At 38.0% G+C, this 22,586-nt stretch overlaps 1 protein-coding gene across 1 annotated transcript in view; it reads left to right on the top strand.

The window, feature by feature from the left end:
- SYTL3 (synaptotagmin like 3) overlaps positions 1-22,586 on the top strand; it is an 89,231-nt gene that overhangs the window by 64,057 nt on the left and 2,588 nt on the right. The window contains exons 8-16 of the mRNA XM_075203123.1: positions 3,781-3,853; positions 6,238-6,365; positions 6,539-6,676; positions 9,923-10,101; positions 14,491-14,593; positions 17,768-17,938; positions 20,942-21,056; positions 21,145-21,250; positions 21,347-21,543. Of these exons, the coding sequence (XP_075059224.1) occupies positions 3,781-3,853; positions 6,238-6,365; positions 6,539-6,676; positions 9,923-10,101; positions 14,491-14,593; positions 17,768-17,938; positions 20,942-21,056; positions 21,145-21,250; positions 21,347-21,543 (1,210 nt within the window). The remainder of the gene's footprint in view (positions 1-3,780; positions 3,854-6,237; positions 6,366-6,538; positions 6,677-9,922; positions 10,102-14,490; positions 14,594-17,767; positions 17,939-20,941; positions 21,057-21,144; positions 21,251-21,346; positions 21,544-22,586) is intronic.

The raw sequence follows: 22,586 nt of genomic DNA on the forward strand, positions 1-22,586 counted from the left end.
TGTGATAAAACTATCGGATAATGGTGGGATTTAGGTGTTATGGCCACGCACTAAATGTGGATGAGGTATATCGCCACTTAATAATAGCGAGTGCTATAAACGTCTCATTTTTAATCCAACAACTAATTATCAGTTACAATATATGAACATGATACAGGAAGCCTTATTCATGGGTAGTGTTCCACAGAATGAATTTGACTTTCTCAGTGTTAGCCATCCAAGGATAGCAACTTTTTACATCCTACCTAAGGTGCATAAGGATAAAAATAATCCACCAGGCAGACCCATAGTTTTGGGGATCGGAAACCTTACAGAACAGGCTCGTAAATTTATTGATAGACATCTTCGTCATCATGTCACTAGCCTTGAATCATATGTCAGAGACATGTCAGATGTACTAGCGAAATTAGACAATATTGTGATTAATGAAACAACTAAATTAGCATCTTTTGACGTGGAATCTCTCTACTCAAATATAATACACGAACAAGGCCTACATGCGGTGAAATACTTCCTGAATATGGGACAAGTGGATGATTTGGGTGATTTTATCATAAGATTACTTAAATTTGTACTGTCAAAACATTACTTTATCTTTGAGGAAAAATTTTACCTACAGGTCAGAGGGACTGCTATGGGCAGTGCATGTGCGCTCCCATATGCCAATCTTTTCTTGGGATGGTGGGAGAGGAAGAGAGTCTTCACTGAAACCAATACACTGTATACTGACCACTGGCTCAGATATATAGATGATATATTCATTCATCCATAAAACACAATATGGCCATCTGAGCACGGATGTATACTGTAAGAAAACAGCTACCAGTAGCTTGCTGCACTCTACCAGCTCACATTTTCCATCTGTAATCTGGGGCATACCCAAAGGTGAACTACTACGGATGAAGCGTAATTGCTTGGATGAACATGATTTTACTCAAATAACTAATGAACTGAAAGACAGGCTGAGAGGCAGGGGCTAAAGTAAACGTATAATTCAAAAGGCCGAAATCTCGGTAAGGAAAAGAAATAGAGAGACTCTCATTCACACACCTCCCAAGACGAAGAATAATGACACCAAGATACGGATGATTAGCACATTCTGCGCGGAATGGCAACAGATTGCTAATATCTTTCAAAAACATTGGGGACTCCTCAAATCTGATAATGATCTTCATTGTATCTTGGAGGATAAAATATCCATGACTTGGCGAAGATCCAAAAACCTTAGGGACTGTATTGTGCATAGCAACTTAGCCCATGAAAGCATAACATCTGGAGACCAGTGGGTTTCTTTAAATGTGGCAATTGCCGGTCGTGTCACTTTATGGCAGAAACTAAAGAATATAAGGACCGTTACCATAAAATATGGAAAATAGATGGTTTTCTGAACTGTAATTCTTCGAATGTCATTTACAGACTGACCTGCCCATGTGACTTACACTTTGTGGGCATGACAAGCAGACCTTTAAAGAGAAGGATCCTAGAACATGTTGGAAACATCAAGTGTGCCAAAAGAGATGCAGACAAGTTCAAACCACTGACAACAGTGGTCAGACACTTTTTGAAGCATCATGAGGACAACCCACATGGTCTCCAAGCTTTTGCTATGGAACAAATCTAATTAGGTCTTAGAGGGGGAGACCTTAATCAGGAACTTTTAAAGAGAGAATCAAAAAGGATTTTTCTAATGGACAGCTTGACACCGCGAGGCCTTAATGATTATAATAATTTTATGGTCTATCTGTGAATAGCATGATGACTTATAACAGGTTCACAACGCACTTGTTATTGTTATATACAAGCATTACCATTTGTCACTCTGGTTGATAATGTAAGTCATATATCCTCATAGGATTTACAAATTTGTGCTTTATATTATTTTTTGTTTTTTCTTTTTTCTTTTCACTATCTCCCCATAGAGGGGTTTCTTATTAACTCTTAATCAGCACCTTAACTATTCATGTCATGGATACTGTAATTGATAATGGTTTCCTTTGGACATTGTCTTCTTTGGGCAGAAACGATTCACTTGAGAACTGTATTTTTTGCTCATACACATTTCACTTTCACTTTCTTATATTTTGGACACTTTTTGTGAAGGTCATTATCACATTTGAGAGCTGGATCATGCTATTCCTGGATTATAGATCGCAATAAGATATGCATGGACACTGACCAGATAAACAACTTATCCTAAATTTTAATCAAGGCTACCTCCCTCTGGTCTTAATACACTGGTATATCTACTCTATTAGAGGACCAATCATATTACAATATTGCTCCTACCAGCAGATGGGTATTTTCCCAATATAGTATAAAATTTGGGATATATACAATCTTAGGGACTCGTATGTCTCTGTGACTAATATTATGGTTAATACACTTTTTGCACTGAATAATTGCTACCCTAATATCTGTGGAACTTTTTTTCTTTAGTGATAAGTAGGAATGAGTGCAGTAATATGATCATTCCTGTATTAATTGCATGGATGTACATTTTTCCATTGGGATCCACTGGTTGAATAACTGCAAATTATTTATCATTACTACATGATTACTTATTTTATTAATAAAATGGTATATTTTTTATGAGACATCATATACTTTTTCCTAGCATTTGAATGGAACACGAAGAAAGAGTTTTTCTCCCTATTATTATTGGTTCTAAGTTACATTAACCAAAGTATCCTGATTTTCATCTCTAACAACATCATTGCGGATGACGTAATAGATGGGTGGATTTTCAGTGCTACTTATTAGAGTGGGGACCATTATACTCGGTATTATACTCCCCCTATTGGTGAAAATCTGTACAGGCACAAAATACATTCACTGGTGAATCAAGAATATTGCTACCCTGTTAGCCAGAGAAAATGAAAAATGACTACCATATTATACGCAACTTGGATTAGGGTAGGCAATATCTTCTGGCTATATATACCGGCAAAGATCTAATCACTAAAGATTGACAACATTGGATTAATACATTTTTGTTGTTTCAGTGACAATATTAGATGTTAGTCATATGTACTGAATTCCACAAGAGTTTACGGCGCGTCTAGCAGTATTTTCCTGCTAGTTTTAACAGTTATTCTTTATTTTCTGGTTTTTCATATTGAATTCAAGTTTTAATCATTTGCTAAAGTTGTTCGATATATAAATCATTATTTTAATGCATATTAATAAAGTATATACTATATTTTATTTTGGTCTTTGAGTGCCCCAAGTGCACATCTCTTTTCTTTCCCCCATATTTATTCTCATATTACGCTTTAGATGTGTAGGAGCACCACTCCTAGTGTAATTTTGAAATAATGGGTATTATCCTTCCATTTGAGATATATTAAATGTATAGGATATAGTAGATCCACCTGGTGCGATATCAATTTCTTTTGATTTTAAATTTATGTTTTTGTCACATTGATAACAGATCACAATATTAAAAAAAAAGTTAAATATCAAAGTCTGGTGTCCCTGTAATCATTAAGCTTCTTCCAGAGAATTTTGGCTACATGGTTGCCATGTATTAGGGGGAAGGGCATAATGGGGAAATTAAATACATCATCATTGTCAACATTTATTTATGCAGCGCCAGCAGATTCAGTAGCGCTTTACAATTGGGAACAAACATTAATAAAACAAAACTGGGTAATACAGACAGACAGAGAAGTAAGAGGGCCCTGCTCGTATGCTTACAATCTGCTAGCTAGATCAATTCTAACACTTGTCTTTAATAGATACATAACTTACGTGTGTCCTAAATTCAATTTTTATATGCAGGAGCTCAGCAAATCAAAAGGCTTTAATAAATCAGTGGAAAATCTCTTCCTGTCCCTCACCACTCAAGTGAAAAGTAAGTATGGGCCTACAACAGTTATATTCACTCCATGCAACAAAAACAAAGCAACCAATTAGTAGCTATCGGAGACCAGTTAGCTAAACTGTGTTACTGCAGCAGACAATATTATATTTGTGTTAATTTTCTGGTAAGTTATATTCATGTCTGCCCCGGTAATGAAATTGCTAATGTAGATTTGTCAAGAGGAACTTTTCATCTTGTCAGTGTTACTGGCAGCACAGTGGCTTAGTGGTTAACTCCTCTGCTTCACTGCGCTAGGGGCTAGGGTCTTGAGTTTGATTCCTGACAACAGCCTTATCTGTGTGGAGTTTGTATGATCTCTCCGTCAGTGGGGGAACTACCATTGGTGCAGCAGTTGTGGTGCCTGCTGCACGGGGAACTAGTGAGCTGTTGGCACTGCTTCCCTGCAGCTTGCTAGTTCTGCCTCTGCTCCCTGTGTTTGTGTGGGTTTCCTCCAGGTGCTTCAGTTTTTTCTCAAACTGCAAAAACATACTAGTAGGTTAATTGTCTGCTATCAAATTGATCCTAGTCTGTGAGTGTGTGTTAGGGAATTTAGACTGTACGCTCCAGTGAGCCGGGGACTGTGGCAAGTGACAAATATCCCCTGTACAGTATTGTGGTATTAGTGGCGTTATATAAAGATAACAGAGGATTTCACTCTCCATTTAATTCAATGGATGAAGTTCTGCTCACACATCTAAAGCTCACATGCATTTAACCAGGGCCGGATTAAGGGAATGGAGGCCCCTGGGCTAAGGGGGCCTCCATTCCCCCGTGAGGGCCCCCCCGTGATCAGCAGCACTGATCGCGCCGGGGGCGCCCCCGACCGATCAATACTGCTGCTGAGCACTTTCAAGGGCCCCCTGGATGCCATAGGCCCCTGGGCTGTAGCCCAGTTAGCCCCATGGTTAATCCGGCCCTGCATTTAACACATACTTTTGATGCACTTAAGCTTCCCCCACTCTTCAATTAGCTTCTGCACATTGGGAGATGTAGATGCACATGTGTATAGCCCATCTATATACATCAAAGTTCATACATCCAAATTCTTTTCATTTCAAGTGCAGTATCTCTAAACATAAAATAGAAATGTATCCATTATAAATTTACAAACATATGTTCCTAATATATCCTGATCTTAAGGATGCTGAAAGGGATGTGTTCTATTTGGCTGTGGCTTTGAGAAAACCACGTTGAGACGACTTGAAAGTCTCAAGGATAGGTTTTATTTTGTCCTAATTTTTTTGTAAAATGTAAAAAAGGTATCATGTAACCTCCACAGATGTCCATAAACATGTATGTAAAAGCTTCCCTACAAGAGTTCTTATATTTGATTTTGTATAAAGTTTTACTGAAGTTAGTTGTATAAGAGACTTACTGGCAGGAGGCTTTATAAGCTTTCTTACTAAAATAATTAATATCACTGTGAAGTATTGTTATGATAATTATTCTTTATATAATGGTCACATATTATGCAGCACTTCCATAGAATATTTTTTTATCATACTCTAATTTCAGTAGAGGTTGCCAATCCTTTTATCTTTCAACCCAAATCTAGACAAAAGATACTAACCGGGCCACATACTGGACAGAAATGAAATCTATAAATTAAATAATCTGTACAAACACAAGACCTACATGATATGTACTTTGGAAATCTAACCCCATACCAGTTTTAAAAAAAACATTGAAATAAAATAGTAATGAACACCTAGCAAACCATTTCTTAATAAACGAAACCTGGAGTTCATATGTAAAACAAATATAGGAGTCTCTTATTAAAAAGTGGTAACAATCATTATGTATAGCTGCAAATCACAGTGGTACATAATAAAGTACCGTTGCAATTTACTATGCTGGGACTGCTTTGGGAGCCCTGACGTACATCCCCTTTTCAACAATGACTTTTTTCCTTGCACCTGCAGCCTAACTGGCTAATGGAGAGAGTGTGTGCACATAGTGCTTTCATCCAGAGAGGCTTCAGCTTGTATAATACCTGTAACGCCATACTGAGATGACGTTACTTTGCTGCAAAAAGTTTACCTAATACTGTTGTCCACATAGAGGCCTCTGGGAACAGCAGTACGTGCTGAAACTTAGGTCAATGCTGGAGAAATATATGATATTTTTTTATTTTAACAATCCTCTAGAGAACTTCTAATATAAACTAATTAGCTGGAAGATAGCTTTACCATTCTTTCCAGCAAGTCTTTCTTCCTGGTGAGACAATCTCAATAATGTACGTAATTCATATACTCTCCAATCCTGAAATTCAAATTGCATGTTTTCTGCAATATTTTCTTCATAGAGTGAAAGAGAGAATTGTAAATATATCCAATGTCAGAGCAATCGGCTAATCTTATTTATTTTTGCCTTAGAAATATCCAAGTCACAGAACGATATGTTGACCGATAAATTTCACTTAAGCACAGACTACGGGCGGCTTGCAGAGAGGAGGAAGGAAAGGAGGAGTCATTCAGACACTGCCATCAACATAGCAAGTCAGGTACGACTTCGAAGACTAGAGAACTACTAAAGCCAAAGTGACATGTTAATACATGAACAATGGATGCAAAATGTTCTTCTCAGTCCATAGACTTGCATAACTGTTGTAAAAGTTTTTTATTGGGGGATGACTTTTTTTTTTTTAATCATATATATAATGTATCTTTGTGACAGCTAGAAAAATCCAACAGCCTACACCACCTTATTCACAAAGCAAGGGAGGAAGAACTACTAGGAAAAAAAGATACAAACCATGGGACAGAAGAGATTACTGACTCAACAAACCGGATATTCTTTGGGAGTATGAAACAAGTAGGTATTTAATATGTAATTTGAAATGCACATTATAGGCCTGATTCATGTTTGGACATCCGTCTGTTTGCGTAGCGTATCTTGCACGATTCTGCTCTGTGCCAGAAATAGACATTACATCAATGAATGTAAATTCAAGCAATTTATGTCCACCCACAATTGACACTTACAACTATTCACAACATTTAGGGGAGAAATGGGGGAAGGAAGGGGCGGACTAACATAGGCCATGTACATCAAGGCCGATTCAACTCGGGTGCACCCTATTCAAGTCCTGTGTTTGTTGTAAGTACATTTGTTTTCAGTTATATATTTTGGACTTTCCACAGGGCAGACTAACATGGCATAGTCTGTGAATTAAAAATTATATGCATGCGTATCACTAGCTATCACAGAACTACTGTATGCAACTAAGATATACTATAAAAATGCATTGTATGTAAAGTACACATTGAAATAATCTTTGTTATGTTTATGATAATATAAATTATACTGTGAAGTTATTTAAATTTATATTAGATTGAAAGTTTTATGCGTCCTGATGTGAACTTTTATTGTACATATGCATGTGCATATACTGCTATCTGCTATGTGTCTATACGTACGACCAGAGCCGGATTTAGACCTCATAGGGCCCTAGGCAGGATACTGTTTTTGGGCCCCCTCCCTGAAACAATCCATAGCACTATATTTTTGCAGCCTACCATATACCCCTATAGTTACGTAGAAGTGAAAGCATGTGCCGCCGCATGCCTACCATATACCCCTATAGTTAAGTAGATATGAAAGCATGTGCCGCCGCGCAGTGGCGGCACGCCGCCAAAGGAGGTGAGGGCGTGGCTTGCATCTTTGGGGGCGTACCTAACATGTGAAAAGAGCAAGGCCACCCTGCTGCAGAAAAAGGCACCCCTAAATAATTACCAAGCAGTCCCGTTTTTTTAAGTAGTTGGGTCAAAACAACATAATAAATATTGAAGTCAGGGCAGAAATACTTACTTAAGTTGTTTGCAAAAATAATACGCATAAATCCAAGTATGTGCTCTTGTCACTTTTGTCCCTCTATCATCACACTGTGCCCCTTCATTGTCACTTTTGCCCCTTCACAATATCACATGTGCCCTTTCCCCATCACCTCTGTGCCCATCACCATCCCCACCTCTGTGCCAATCACCATCACCACCAATGTGCCAATCACCATCACCACCTCTGTGCCCATTACCACCTCTGTGCCCTTCACCATCACCACTTCTGTGCCAATCACCATCACCACTTCTGTGCCCCTTCACCACCTCTGTGCCTCTTCACCATCACCACCTCTGTGCCCTTCACCATCACCACTTCTGTGCCCCTTCACCATCACCACCTCTGTGCCCCTTCACCATCACCACCTCTGTGCCCTTCACCATCACCACCTCTGTGCCCATCACCACTTCTGTGCCAATCACCACCTCTGTGCCCTTCACTATCACCACCTCTGTGCCCTTCACCATCACCACTTCTGTGCCAATCACCATCACCACTTCTGTGCCCCTTCACTACCTCTGTGCCCCTTCACCATCACCACTTCTGTGCCCCTTCACCATCACCACTTCTGTGCCCCTTCACCATCACCACTTATGTCCCTTGTTTTACTTACCTTTCTATTGCGCGCTGCTCCTCCTCCGTCAGTCCAGATGTAAAAAAAAAAAAAAAAAAGAAAGAAAGAGTCACGTGATCGCTCGTCGGGTCCCGGCAGCCTCTCCTCCTCTCTCTATCACTGAGACACTGAGAGGAGAAGAGGCTGCCGGGACCCGATTCGCGGCACCCGACCCCCCCCCCCTCCCCCGATTCGCGGCACACCCTCCCCCGACTCGCGGCACCGCCCCCCCCCCCCGCGACTCGGGGGAGGGGCCGAATGTTTTTTTTTTCATTTTTTTAAAAATTACTCCTGCCCCCCCCCCCCAGCTGTGCCCCCCGAGAGCCGCTAGGCCCTAGGCAGGTGCCTAGGTTGCCTAGCGGTAAATCCGGCCCTGCGTACGACGAGTACTGTTTTAGCAGAGCGTATTTCTGTCGGAATCAAATCAAAACATATCTTTAGATACGTTTGGATTTGAATACGGGCAGAACTACGCTCAACTTGCATGCTATTTTTAAACACAGAACATGAATCAGGTATATGTGCAGTATATGGCTACAAAATGTTAGTCCTAATGGCAGTGCTTTTAGCAAGTATTATTTAGACACATGGGGCCTGATTCATTAAGGATCTTAACTTGAGAAACTTCTTATTTCAGTATCCTGGACAAAACCATGTTACAATGCAAGGGGTGCAAATTAGTATTCTGTTTTGCACATAAGTAAAATACTGACTGTTTTTTCATGTAGCACACAAATACTTGATAGTTTATTTGTACACTGAAATTTAAAGTTGATATTTGTGTGCTACATGAAAAAACAGTCAGTATTTTACTTATGTGCAAAACAGAATGCTAATTTGCACCCCTTGCATTGTAACATGGTTTTGTTCAGGAGACTGAAATAAGAAGTTTCTCAAGTTAAGATCCTTAATGAATCAGGCCCATGTTTCTTACAGGGTTCAGTTGCTAGAAATATCTATATTGTAATGTGATATTGATAGGATGAAGAGCTATCAAAGTCTGCTGTCTGTGTCAGATCACATGAATACATGACTGTATATGTGGTTTCCAGAACCAAGAGAAACAAATTAGTAATTTTTAGTTATTTTACTTTCAATAGAAATATAATACAGTGATTCCATAATCATTCTATAACTGCATACAAATATTTTACATTAGTAAAAATGTATTTTTTTTTTAACTTTAACTTCATTTTCAAAACATGTTTCTTATTTTAAACTGCTAATTGCTTTGCTTGAAAGATCTATTAGCAACATTCCCAATTATGTAAAAATGTTTCAATTAAACAAATTCTAGATAAATCTGTCGTTTGATGGCAGTGAGAGGGTTACAATGTAACTTAGTCTACCTGATATTATCATATTGTGAAAAGCAGAATATTCCACTTGGTGTCCTAATTTTGAAGTTCCAGAATACAATTTCCTGATACACCAAGAATGGTGGGATTAGGCTCTGATAACTATTAATGCTTTCGATACAATAAAGCATGCAAGGGTGTCAATGAATTATTAAAAAATATATATTTACATAATGCTCAATGTACTGCACCATTAAAGATATAACCTTTATTTTCACATGATATGGGCACTAACATTAAATTCTTTTCCAGGCTAGTATGACCAGCATCAATAGTGTTTGCACTGATGGGGGCAGCATTGACAATGCTAATGTCACTGGAGAAATTGAGTTTGCCATTTTATACAGCCTGAAGACTGGCACTCTGGAAATCTCAATAAAAGCTTGTAAAAACCTGGCCTATGGGGAAGAGAAGAAGAAAAAGTGTAACTCGTAAGATGCATCTTTGCACTGTATATGCTATTATGTCTTCATTGTACTGCACACGTTATATTGTCTTCTAGCACTGGGTAATTTCATTGGTCTTCCTCATGCCGCTGATTTAAGGAAACACATCTCTTTACATCAAGTGTTTTTCCCAAAGTGTAATAATGAAGTTCATTGAAATACATTTTTCTGCCATCGGATGACAAAGAATCGTTATACCTGTGTCACATGAAAGAAAAGTAATGCAGCACGTGTACTGTGCTTTGTGAGTTCTATTCCTGTGCTATATGCTTAATGACTGGCAGCATCTGTATGGAGGTAACTGTCAGTCACTTGCAGGAAGAAAAACATGCTGCTGAATAGTGGGGAACTGCCAGCAATCAGTTACCTTTACTCAAAGAACAGATGCTGCACTCTGTAATTCAAGAAAATAAATTAAAACCATTTTATACAAAAAAGAGCAGTGAGCCTCCCACAGACATGGCCCACACCTGGTCAGCATATGGCTGGTGCCTTTATGGGTGGGGGGGTTGCAAAAAAAGCCAGCATGTTCCTTAACCCCAATACATAGGCTACGAGTTCCATGCTGAAAAAAGCTGGGGCTCTTCCAAACCTCCCTGGACTGTGGGAGCTGGGGTAAGTGACAGGGCTGGGACATCTGGACTGGCAACTCTGCCAACCCAGTGGTCCCAGTATGATGGACAGGTGTCCGTAAAACCACTGACCATTATATTAAATGCGAGAAAAAAAATAAATACACACTTTTCAAATAAGCTTTAATTTACCACTTATTAAATATTATATTGCCTTTACTTACCACATGCCCTAATTGGTACAGTTGGAGCACATTCCAAATGGAAAAATCCATAGAGATATATGGAACACACTAAATTGAGCCTACTTATGCTGACTACTCCATTATATTTCAATGCAAATGTGGTGCAGATGGATTTGAATGCCAGGCAGCTAAAGACAGCTTTCCTGGCTCCATGCATGGATCTTTCCACTGCCCACTTAGGCAACAGCCAAAACTTTCCATCATCTCTTACTATGTACAATATATGACCAGTAATGGGGGTGGGTGTATCTATGTGCAAAATAACTGACAATGAGGTTCATTTCTGCAATAAATGTTTAGCAATGGGGTATATAATTGTGCAGTATTTGACTGGCAACATAGTACAGTATAATACTACACTTTTACCTAACCATGCATGTCCGCTATATACTTAATTGATGCTTTGTGCAGTACATGGCACATCACAAATCAGATTTTTGCTGCAGTTACAAACTAAATTAAAATATTGGTGATAGACTTTGTGCACTGCACTAATTTAACACATTAGTGTTAAATTTGTATTTTGGATGAAAAATGCATCCTTTAGTCACCATTAGGGCTTAAAAACAGAGTGTAGTTAGTGTCCCTGGATTAATTTTTAAGAATCTGGTAACATTTTAATAATAAGACTATCTACAGTCTGTCTGATTGCTGGACAGGCAGATATAGTTAGCCACACATGGTCATTCAGCAATTCAGCCTAGTAGCTGGATTACTGAGAGGCCAATTGGGTACAGCCCTGAGGTATGTGTATTACCACAAATTAACCAATAAAGTTTTAAAAACCTATGTAGCCTTAGTCAAACTAATTGAGTAAATGGAGCTAGAATAGCTGCTATGTAAGGTTTGTACATGTATCGGACAGAAAACCATTAAAGCTGACATTTTTTTTTAACGTTGATTACTGGATAATGTACATTTTTACAGTATATATTGTATTTCTTGTTGTAAATTCAGAAATTGCAGTTATGTAGCAATATATATGCTTCAATTTATTTGAAAGTGTTTTTAAAGGATATTGGGGAGTTCATATATATTTTGAAGTGCTAATATTTTGAAAAAGAATGTTGTGCTGGGCAATGACCTCATAGCTTGGTGCCACACTGCCAGCCCTTCACTGACATGGAAGAGCAGCCGAGAGCAACTGGATAGGTAATCAGTGTCAGCGCAGGGAAAATAATGACATTTAATATGTGACATTATTGTCTCCATTTAGTATCACTCATTCAGTATTTTCGGCACCTTGGCACCCTAAGCAACCATCTTTTATCCTAAGGGAAGTGCAAAATAGTCACCTCAGAGCATGAAAGCAGCTGTAGACTTGCCGTGACTCCCTCTTTTTACCGAGGCACAATAGATTTATAGCACAAGATGACTTAGCTGCTTTTGCAGGGACGCATACATTTGCACAGGCAGCAGGGAGGAGTTGGGAAAAGAGAAGGCGTTTTATAGTGAAGTGTGGGATAGGTGAACAGCTGTGTCTCAGATAAAGGGTTGGGAGTATTTTTAGGAGTGTTCCTTGCAGTTAGGAGGGGCTCAAAGCCATTTCCACAAAAACACTTCAGTTCTACACTATCACGAACGCCCAGCCTGTCCCAGATACAGCAATCTGGACAGCTGGCCGTGACTGATGCCACTTTAGTCACTTAGACAACAAATACACCATTTCTGCCACCACAAAGGATTTATTATGGTGTCCTTACATTCACCAGAACCACTTATTAATGTTTCACACTTAAATCACATACACATGTAGCATGAGCCTCCCTGGGCATCGTAAGTTCACAAAGAATCACGAAGAGTACAATAGATAAAATCTGTTTAATCTGAAAAATGTTTCCAAGGCCTATTTACAAAAAGGTTATAAACAGACATACAATAGGTTGCACAAGTTAGTTTCAGAACATAAAATTGGAAATAAAACCAGAGTCCCTACTTACAAGTTCAGTAATTGGTATGTAAGGAGTACACATTGAGAAGAATGGCACATTCCAGTCGTGGTAGACCCTCCTAAAAGAAATGGACAATCTGATGTCTGAAACAAGGGTTTTTTAAACCATTTCTTGTTGAGCTCTTCACCCCCCACCTTTGGAATTTTATTTTTCACCTAAGTTAGATGGATGCCCAAAATTACACAGCGTTTTCCCCATAGTAAATTATCTATCACTAAGATATATGTTTGGGCACCTCAGAAAATCTCTCACCTCTGATCTTTCTGCCTGGCTAAGCCTAACTCCTCTGCATACACAAACTACTCCTATCCATCTCTGGGCCTACACAAACTACTCCTATCCATCTCTGGGCCTGGCTACTTTCAAAAGACCATTGACACTTGCCTAGGTCGGACTCAGGTCAGTTAACAAAATACACTTTGAAAGGTTACATAAAATATTCACAGTGTTATACATAAATTCAACAGAAAATAAGAATCGGTCATTAGATAGAGTACATAATCGCCACATGCACCATCTCAGAGATATTGGTCTTCAGGTCTCTTCCTTTACGTTTAATGAGTCTCATTTTGCATATGCGCATATTTAGATGTACTACAGTTCAACATACACAACTGTCATGTTCAGCACAGACAGATGCTTTACACTTATGATTAAACAGTATGAAAATTGACTCACATCACCAATGCAGAATCATTTACCCTGGCTTTGTTTCCAGTCATTTCAGCGATGCCAACAGTCAGTAAATTTAGTGACAAGATTGCTGGAAATTATCCCGTCAAATAAAAATGAGAAACTCTTACATAAATGACTCAATGATTTTTATTTATTAAAGGGTTTGGTACCTCTTACTTTATATCTGAGGCCTCTTGTTCTCTAGATGCTGCTACTACTTTCAGTTGAAGGGAAAGTTTGATTTAGTATTAAAAATATGCTAAATGTCAGTAAATCTTTTAATTTTGTTAAGCTTAAACGGTTCACATGAACCTCGTTGAAGTATCAGCTGACTCTGTAAATAAGCAGTGTTTATTTCAAGTGTCATGTTTGCTACAAGCGTTGATTCATTTATGCTTTGGCTCCAGTTGGTAACATTTTTAGTGTCTAGGTTGTACTTAATTATTTTCAAAGGGCTGCTTTATTTTTGCTACCTCCAAGATGTGTTGAAACCAAAGAATTGCATGTCTCTCCGCCCCTTGTAACTCCCTTAAATCAATCCAATATAAATTGTGTACATTTGTTGCTAGGTCCTTTTGTAGATGGTAGGTTCCAATCTGCCCATTATCCAAAGTAATCATTTACAAATCTGACATCCTGCAGCACTTTATAAAGGGACAAAAACAAGTGCAGGATATGAGACAAGGAAAAAAATCACACATGGCTTTTGTATTTCTTTGTGCTGTGTTGTGCACTCATAAATTATATATCTGGACTATCACAATTGGCTTTGTTCCTTCCAAAAAGCAAAATCACTTTCATAACTCATCTCTTCATAAAGTGATATTAGTACAATGTGAAACATATCCAAATGGGTGTCTATCTTCCTCACGCAGATTTATAAACAAAGTGAAAATAAATGTCTTTTTAATGGCTCTGTTTTCTCTTTAGGTATGTGAAGACCTACTTGCTTCCTGATAAATCGTCCATTAGTAAAATGAAAACAAGTGTAAAAAAAAATACAGTTGATCCATTGTTTCATGAAAGTTTAAAGGTAAGTGGTAAATCTCACATACATAGATTACCAAAGTCATAGCAGTATGTTTACAAAATGAGGCCCAATAGCCAGGCCCGGCGCTCCCATTAGGCAAGGTTAGGCACTTGCCTAGGGCGCCGGGCTCTGGAGGGCGCCACAGAATACTAAATGACTTTAAAACTGTGCGGCGACCGCTGACCATACCTGTCACGGCCGCCGCACAGCATTCAGATGCACGGGGAGGGGGGAAGAGGCTATTTTGTCACCACCGCCGCCTCTCTGCTCCGTCTCCTCGCCGATTTTTGCGGGGGGGAGGGACCCTAACACCGGCCCTGCCAATAGCCCTTCAGTTTTACACCATCTCAGAGATATTGGTCTTTGGGTCCCTTCCTATATGTTTAATGCATCTCATTTTGCACTTCCACTTATGGGGAAATGTGCATATTTAGATGCACTATAGTGCAACACACATAACTGCCATGTTTCGCACAGATAGATGAATTACTGTCATGATTAAACAGTATGAACATTGATTCACATGACCAGTGCAGGAACATACGGATACATGACCTGTTCTTTCACCGCTATTCTAGTCGCTGACTATATTCATTACACAATGCAGAGTATGGGTGACTGCTAACGCTCACTAATTTCCCCCCACCCAAAATAGCACATTTTACATTAATCCTGTGTATTTTGGTAACCTGCTCCAGCGTGAGCTGTTGTGGGAATCTATGGGTATCTAACAGTTTACCTGCAGATTGAAATTTTAAGTGAGTCCTTTTTTTTTTTTTTCTTTTTGGCTCGTGACACAGTTTAGTGTATTCAAGCTAAATAGATCTTTTTTTTTTTTTAATGATTAATATGTATCAGTATATGTATGTCTGATGCAAGGCATTTGACATGAATAACCAGATACCTTGGGCCTGAGTCATTAAGGAAAGTAAGGCAAAAAAATGGTGTAAATGTTCTCCCAGACAAACCATGTTACCAGGGGATGGCTGGCAAATTTTAGCCCGGGGTGCAAGACTCGACTTTTAAAGGAAAAAAAAAAATGTAGGTGGCCCAGTGTCCCAGCCCAAAGTAGCCCACTATTGGACCGGCCCAGGGGCCAGGTGCCCCTATGCCCCCCCCAGCCTGCCCCTGCATGTTACAATGTAAGGGATGCAATTTAATTTATTATTTTGTATATAAGTTAAATACTGGCTGTTTTTTCATCTAGCACACAAATACCTGATAGCTTTATTCGTACACTGACATTTAAAGATGATCTAGGGCATGCCTTGCCCCAACTAAAAAGCTGCAACATCACATTTTAAATTTACCTCCCAAAGTAACATGGTGTTATCCACATGCAAAGTTACTCCTTTTTTATGCTTTGCGCTCCTTAATGACTCAGGCCCCTTTTGTGGACACCTTTTGCAAAGACACTTTGTTGCAGACAACTTTGCAGGGACGTTACAGGAGCAGTTTTGAAATTTTGCTCATCGTTCGCTTCCATGAACTATGTATTTCCTAGAGTATGATTCAAATAAGAAAAGGACTATAATCAGCCCTGATTTGTAACCACAAATGTGCATGACACAACACTTTGTCCTTGTTCCTCTTGAGGCAGGTGCTGTAGAACTTCCATGTCTACAAAGCTCTGAATCATAAGACAGAATTCAGCATTTTTTTTGATTGTCAAAATAAAACATGGATCTGGCCATCTGACAAATTTGTACTCTGTACCCTTCTTTTAAATTTTTTACCAAAAAGGTCAAATGGTTGCATTCTTTATAAATAAAGCCTTAATCTTCCTCCATCCTTGTGACTCGGACATTTGGCATTAGAATTATAAGCAGGGTTAGATTTTCAAATGCTATTTGATGTTCTTTGATAGGACCTTAACAGGAAGGACCCTTGGGTAACTTCTATCCAGAATCAATATACTGGCCTGTGGTAACTTATATCCAGAATCAATATACTGGCCTGCGGTAACTTATATCCAGAATCAATATACTGTTCCAACTAACTTACGGAGATCCTAAAGACTTTTTGTCAACTGAAACTGCAGCAGAGGCTATGCAAAGAGCAGCTACTGTACAGTACTATGTTCATTACACTGTCTGCTCATCTATTAATTGGGTCACTAAAAGTCACATTATCATCAGAAGTTTAAAATCTAAGACAACAAGAACCACCTAATGTAGCTGTTCCAATGTCTCTCATTCATTTTGGTCCACTTTGCAAACAAGTGTAAATTTTATTCCATTTTCAATTTTCCTATCCAGAACTTTTCATTATTTATCAGGAATGTCTTCTAAAACTGGGCGTAAGGGAAACTTTGTAATCCATTCGGGGAAATAGAATACTGTTTCCTCAAATTTGTCTGAAGCAAGGAATCTGCTTCTTCTGAAAATTAGCCAATCTCAAGACAATCTTCCTCTTCTATTACATGAGGTCTGAATTATGGCCGTTCAGAAAAAGGATAAAATGTATCAACTTTTTGTATTTGTTTTCACTCCCTCTCTAGGATTGATTAGACAAGTGTATGGACATCTATATCAGATAGAAATGAGAAAAAAAGAATTGAATAAGCCTATTCTCCAATTGTATGCCAGTAGCCTCAGTTTGTCATTTTCTTAAACAATTATCGTTCCTGCTAATTGATCCCAAATATCAGAGGGCTAAATATAAATAAGTAGTTCATCGGAGACAAAGACAGTTCAAAGACCAAGACAATTGCCAATGCTAGTGAAATGCCGTACAACTACACTGTGTCCCTGTAACCCCAGGGCACAAGTGCAGCCACATTCTTGCTACTGCTCAGTATCCCAATGAGTAAAGAGAAGAGAAAGAAAGGAACCACTACCCGTTGTTCCTAGGAGAGACGTGTGGTCTCTTCTTGCCCCTTTTAGAACCACTATGAGCAGTGGACCAGATCAACACCTTTAAATCTGCACTTTTATCCCCTACCAGGATGGTTGGACAAAAAACAGTGTTGTGGATTTGGGGAACATTAAGTATTTTATTATTCTGTTTCTTACCAGCTGATGAGGAAGGATAAAACCTATTTGTATGTTCTGCCTGATGGGCCCCTCACTGTCCACAGCAATAACTTCTATACCATGCTTCATTTTTTTTACCACAAATTATCATGAGTTACTTCATGTTGGCTTATGTATTGCTGAATATTACTTTACTCCTCAGTACACCATAGCGCGCTCGCAGTTGGAGACAAGGACTCTTCAGGTATCAGTGTGGCATGCAGGTACACTGAAGAGAAAAGTTTTCCTAGGAGAAGTGATAATCCCACTGGAATCTTGGGACTTTGAGGACAACTCTACTCAGTCATTTAATTGGTACCAGCTGAAAGCAAAGGTATACTTAGTTTGGAACTTGTTGGATGTTTTTATATAGAAAAATATATCCTCTTTTGTAGATAATAAGCAAGTGGCGACCGAATAATAACAAGAAACCACGACTTGACTACCGGGATCCTATGAAAAATGGATACTGCTTCTCACCATGCAAAGCAGATGAAACTGATGACACATCATTACTACTAATGCTATAATAATAAGTATAATAATAATAATAATAATAATTACTGCCCCACAATTACTTCTACTATGATTATTTTTTATACTATTATTTTTATTATGGACAATAATATTTATATAGTGACAACATATTTCACTGTATTTTCCAATTGTATTATTAATACTATTACTACCACCACAATCTACCACTTGCTGCTAATATTTATTGCCACTGACAGAAATAATTACATTTAAAGATTTAATTGTAATACTTCATTTAGCTATGTCTTTTTTTCCCTCTTATTTTTTTTTTTAGTTTTCTTTTCCTCCTTGGGAAATAGAAGCTATTCATCTTAATTAGGATCTAAAGACTTTGCTAAAGTAAACTATTACAGCATTATTATTATTATTATTATTATTGTTTACTTATATAGCACCACCATATTACGCATTGATGTACAGAGAATATTTATCATTGAATGCTCCACTGGATATTACAATCTAAATTCTATAACACACAAACACTAGCATCCATTTAGTCAGCAGCCAGTTACCATACCACTATGTTTTCGGACTGTGGGAGGAAATTGTACCCAAGCAAACCATTGGAGATCATATAAACACCACATCATAAGCAGCAGCTATTTATATAGCGCTACTAATTCCACAGCGCTGTACAGAGAACTCACTCACATCAGTCCCTGCCCCATTGGAGCTTACAGTCTAAATTTCCTAACATACAGACAGACAGAGAGACTAGGGTCAATTTGATAGCAGCCAATTAACCTATCAGTATGTTTTTGGAATGAGGGAGGAAACCGGAGCACCCGGAGGAAACCCACACAAACACACACAGTCCAGATAGAGCACTGGTTGTAATCTAACTCATGAACACAGGACTGTGAAGCAACAATGATAACCACTGTACTAATACATACTAGTACTCATTATATTTAGTTATAGTTTAAATCAATGTTGTAGTTGAGGACAAAAATGCAATCAACAATCAGGTGAAAAAATTAATATGATTGTTAGTCACGTTAGTATGTCGGCGTGATGTGCAAGGATGTTGTATGGTTTCTGTGGCATGAATGTAAAATAGTCTAGTCTATAATAGTCTATATCTTTGTACTACCCTGCAGATGAACTTCTACTACTGTTTTAGTTCATTCATTTAGGGTATCTCACTATTAATATGAATTACAGCTCATTACTTTTCTATTACTGCTATTTCTACATTCAGTACAATTTCTGTTTCTATAATCAGCACTTTTACTAATCTATCTTTTGCTGCTATTACTGTTATAATTAACACTTTTAAACTAATACTATTACTACTGTATTATAACTATTAACATTAACACTGTGCTTTATTAATGCTACTGTTAATACTGTTGCTAATATTGCTACAAGTATTATTGCTATTGATACTACTATTATTATTGCCACTTCTACTACTATTAATACTATTTGTAGTAGTACTATAGTCACTACTTTTATAGCTTTTAGTTATTTACTGTTACTACTATTTCTATGACTACTATTATGGTTATCATTACTAATGGTTATTATTATTATTATTAGTATTATTGCTACTTTTATTATTACTACTGTTACAAGTATTGGTATAGTATTACAAACAGTCAAACCCATTTTACTATTGCCACTGTTACTACTTTTATTATTATTACTCTTACTACGTTACTGCCATTCGTTTTATTAACTAGTATTATTGCTATTATTTGTACTTTAACTAATACTACTAATACTATCATATTATAAAGAAATTAAAAAAGTGTGCTTAAGCCTACAAAAGTCATGATTTTAAGTAAATCAGCAATTAAATATGAACTAGAAACATAGAAGACAGTGTACAGCAGAAACAAAATAAGCCAATTTGGGATACATAAAGAGGAGAGAGGCCCTGTGTTCTAACCAACCTGTGTACTACAGCTCAAATTAATATAGAGATTCTTGGTGCTAGCGCAACTGTGATAGAGGCAATCCCTTATTAATACTAGTACTGTTACTACTTGTACTATTACTTATGCTTTTATTATTACTGCTATTACTATTATTTCTCTACTAGTAGCTGTAGTAGTATTGCTGCTATTATTAATATTATTATTAATAATACTATTATTATATGTACTAATACCAGGGTCGGACTGGGCCACCGGGGGGTTGCACTATCCCCCGCTAGGCCCCGACCCTGATCGCTCCCCTCTCCGTTGGTGGGGAGAGCAGGTATAATTTTTTTAAAAAAAATACGTGATCGCAGCGATCCCCGACTCCTCTCTGCTCCGTTCGCACTGAATTTTGGGAGTGATGATTTTAACGTTGAGTGAGGAGCGGGGCATATTCCTTACAGTATTTATAACATCCTTTCATTAGACAACATAGAACATAGTGGCATAGGAGGTAGTATTTTAATCTCACGTTCTATATTGGTTTTCGTTGTGTGATTTTTATTTTTTTCTACAGTCCAAGAACTTTTAGTGAAGTATTTAAACTTCTACTGGTGCAAAACTCACATGCTGGTGCCATACCATCAGCAGGATGACATTTAGCCCAATGGGAAATTTTAAAGAACTTTTGACAGGTAGAGTAATTGGCTTCTAACTAAATTGGACCTGGTGTGTGTTTTTTTTGTACATGTTGGAGGGAGATGGATTACAAGGTCCTTTTGGAGCAGAGACTGATGTGCCTGAATAGGATTATCAGTGCTGCATAATATATGCACTCTATAGAATCAATGGAAAGTATAGAAATAAATAAAATACCTGTATATAATTTTTTGAATATTGTTAATTTTTCATTGTTTTTGTTTTTCATTCTATAGTCAAAAAAACATGAAGAGGGGACAGTGCAGTACCATGGAGAGCTCTGCGTGAAACTCCGACTTGAAATTCCTCCGGTTTCTAAAACCTTCCAGTATGAGCGTTATACATCAGATGGTAGGCAGCATCCAGTAATCCAATATTTGATTAAGCCTTAAATCAATTTAGTCTATTTCTCATAGTAACTTTTTCAACCTTGATGTAGGCAAGGAAGAAAAACATTTGGAAGTGGTCCAGCTTCATCTTGTAGTAAAAAGTGCCAAGAATTTGTCGTTGAGGCCAGATGGTTTTTTAAGTCCATTTGTTAAGAGGTAAACTGGCAAATATGTCTATTTCCATTCACTTATCTTTACATAACAGATTCAAGTTGTGCTACAGAAGAAATATTTATTTACTTATTTTACCAGTTGTCTTGTTCTGCCAAGCAAGTGTGAATTGAAGCAAAGGACTCCAGTGATGAGAAGACAACCCTGTCCAGAGTGGAACCACACCATCATTTATAATATTGTGAATCCAAGTGATCTTAGGACAGCTCGACTGGATCTTACTTTGTGGGACCAAGGCTTGACTGAGCGTTTTCTGTGTGGGACCAGTTTGAGCGCAGGTAATACTAATTTTCTCCAATTCCAGAAAATGTATACATCAGGTCACGCATGAGTGGGTTATTTGCCTCAATGTTTAAACTGTTGTTTTTTTTGTTTGTTTTTCTTTCATAATGAAATTTAAGAGCCTTTACCCAGAGAGTCTCCTCTTCCTTTTGAATTGTGTTATCTGAAGACATCCAAGTTCAAATAAAACAAAAAAGTAGACCAAAAGCCTACTGTAATAGTTTTAATCCCGTCTTTTACCTGATCTATTATCTTAAATTTGATTTTACATGAGGTTTTATCCATAGACCCTGTTCATACTTACCAACGTTTCATATTGTTATGGAGGTCCCCTGCAGGAGTAAGGCTAGGTACAAACTACTGCGTTTTCAGCCAATATCACAGTGGTGTGTACCCTAAAACAATAAATAATCATCGTTCCAAGGCACATAAAATTGTTGATTGAGATTTATAAACTGATTTGAAAATCTTGTTCAACAATGGAACAATGTCGTTCCAATTCTGCCGTGAGTATGCACGCTGCAGAATTGGAATGAAACACGGGGCTGGGGGGGCGGGGGGCTGGAATGCAGGCTGAGAGCATGGGGGTGGATCCCTGCTGAGGGACTGTCTGACAGCCAGTCGATGGTTATGACAGATGAAGAGCACAGATCTGAAGGTAATCGTGTACAGTGTGGACACAGGAATCGGGATGCTGATCAGGATTTTTTTTCCTGTACTTTGTAATCGCTAATCGTTTATTTTTCCTCACATTTAGTGTGCACCTAGCCGAAGAGCTACCTTTTCTGATAAGTCCTAAATTGCCCCTTAAGTGGACACACATCATATTCCTTCAGATAATCTGATAAGTTATCTGTTATATGATGGATGTGTCTATGAATAGCACAATTTAACGTAATACATCCTTAAAAAACTAAAATGGCACTCATGTGCATGATCCCATATAGTTGTATTAAAATACAAATATTCCTGTGTCTTCCATGGTCTAGGCTGACGTGTAACTTACAATAATTAAAATATACATAATTTAAAATATTTA

This window comes from Mixophyes fleayi, chromosome 3, assembly GCF_038048845.1.
Source record: "Mixophyes fleayi isolate aMixFle1 chromosome 3, aMixFle1.hap1, whole genome shotgun sequence".
NCBI classification, from domain to species: domain Eukaryota; kingdom Metazoa; phylum Chordata; class Amphibia; order Anura; family Limnodynastidae; genus Mixophyes; species Mixophyes fleayi.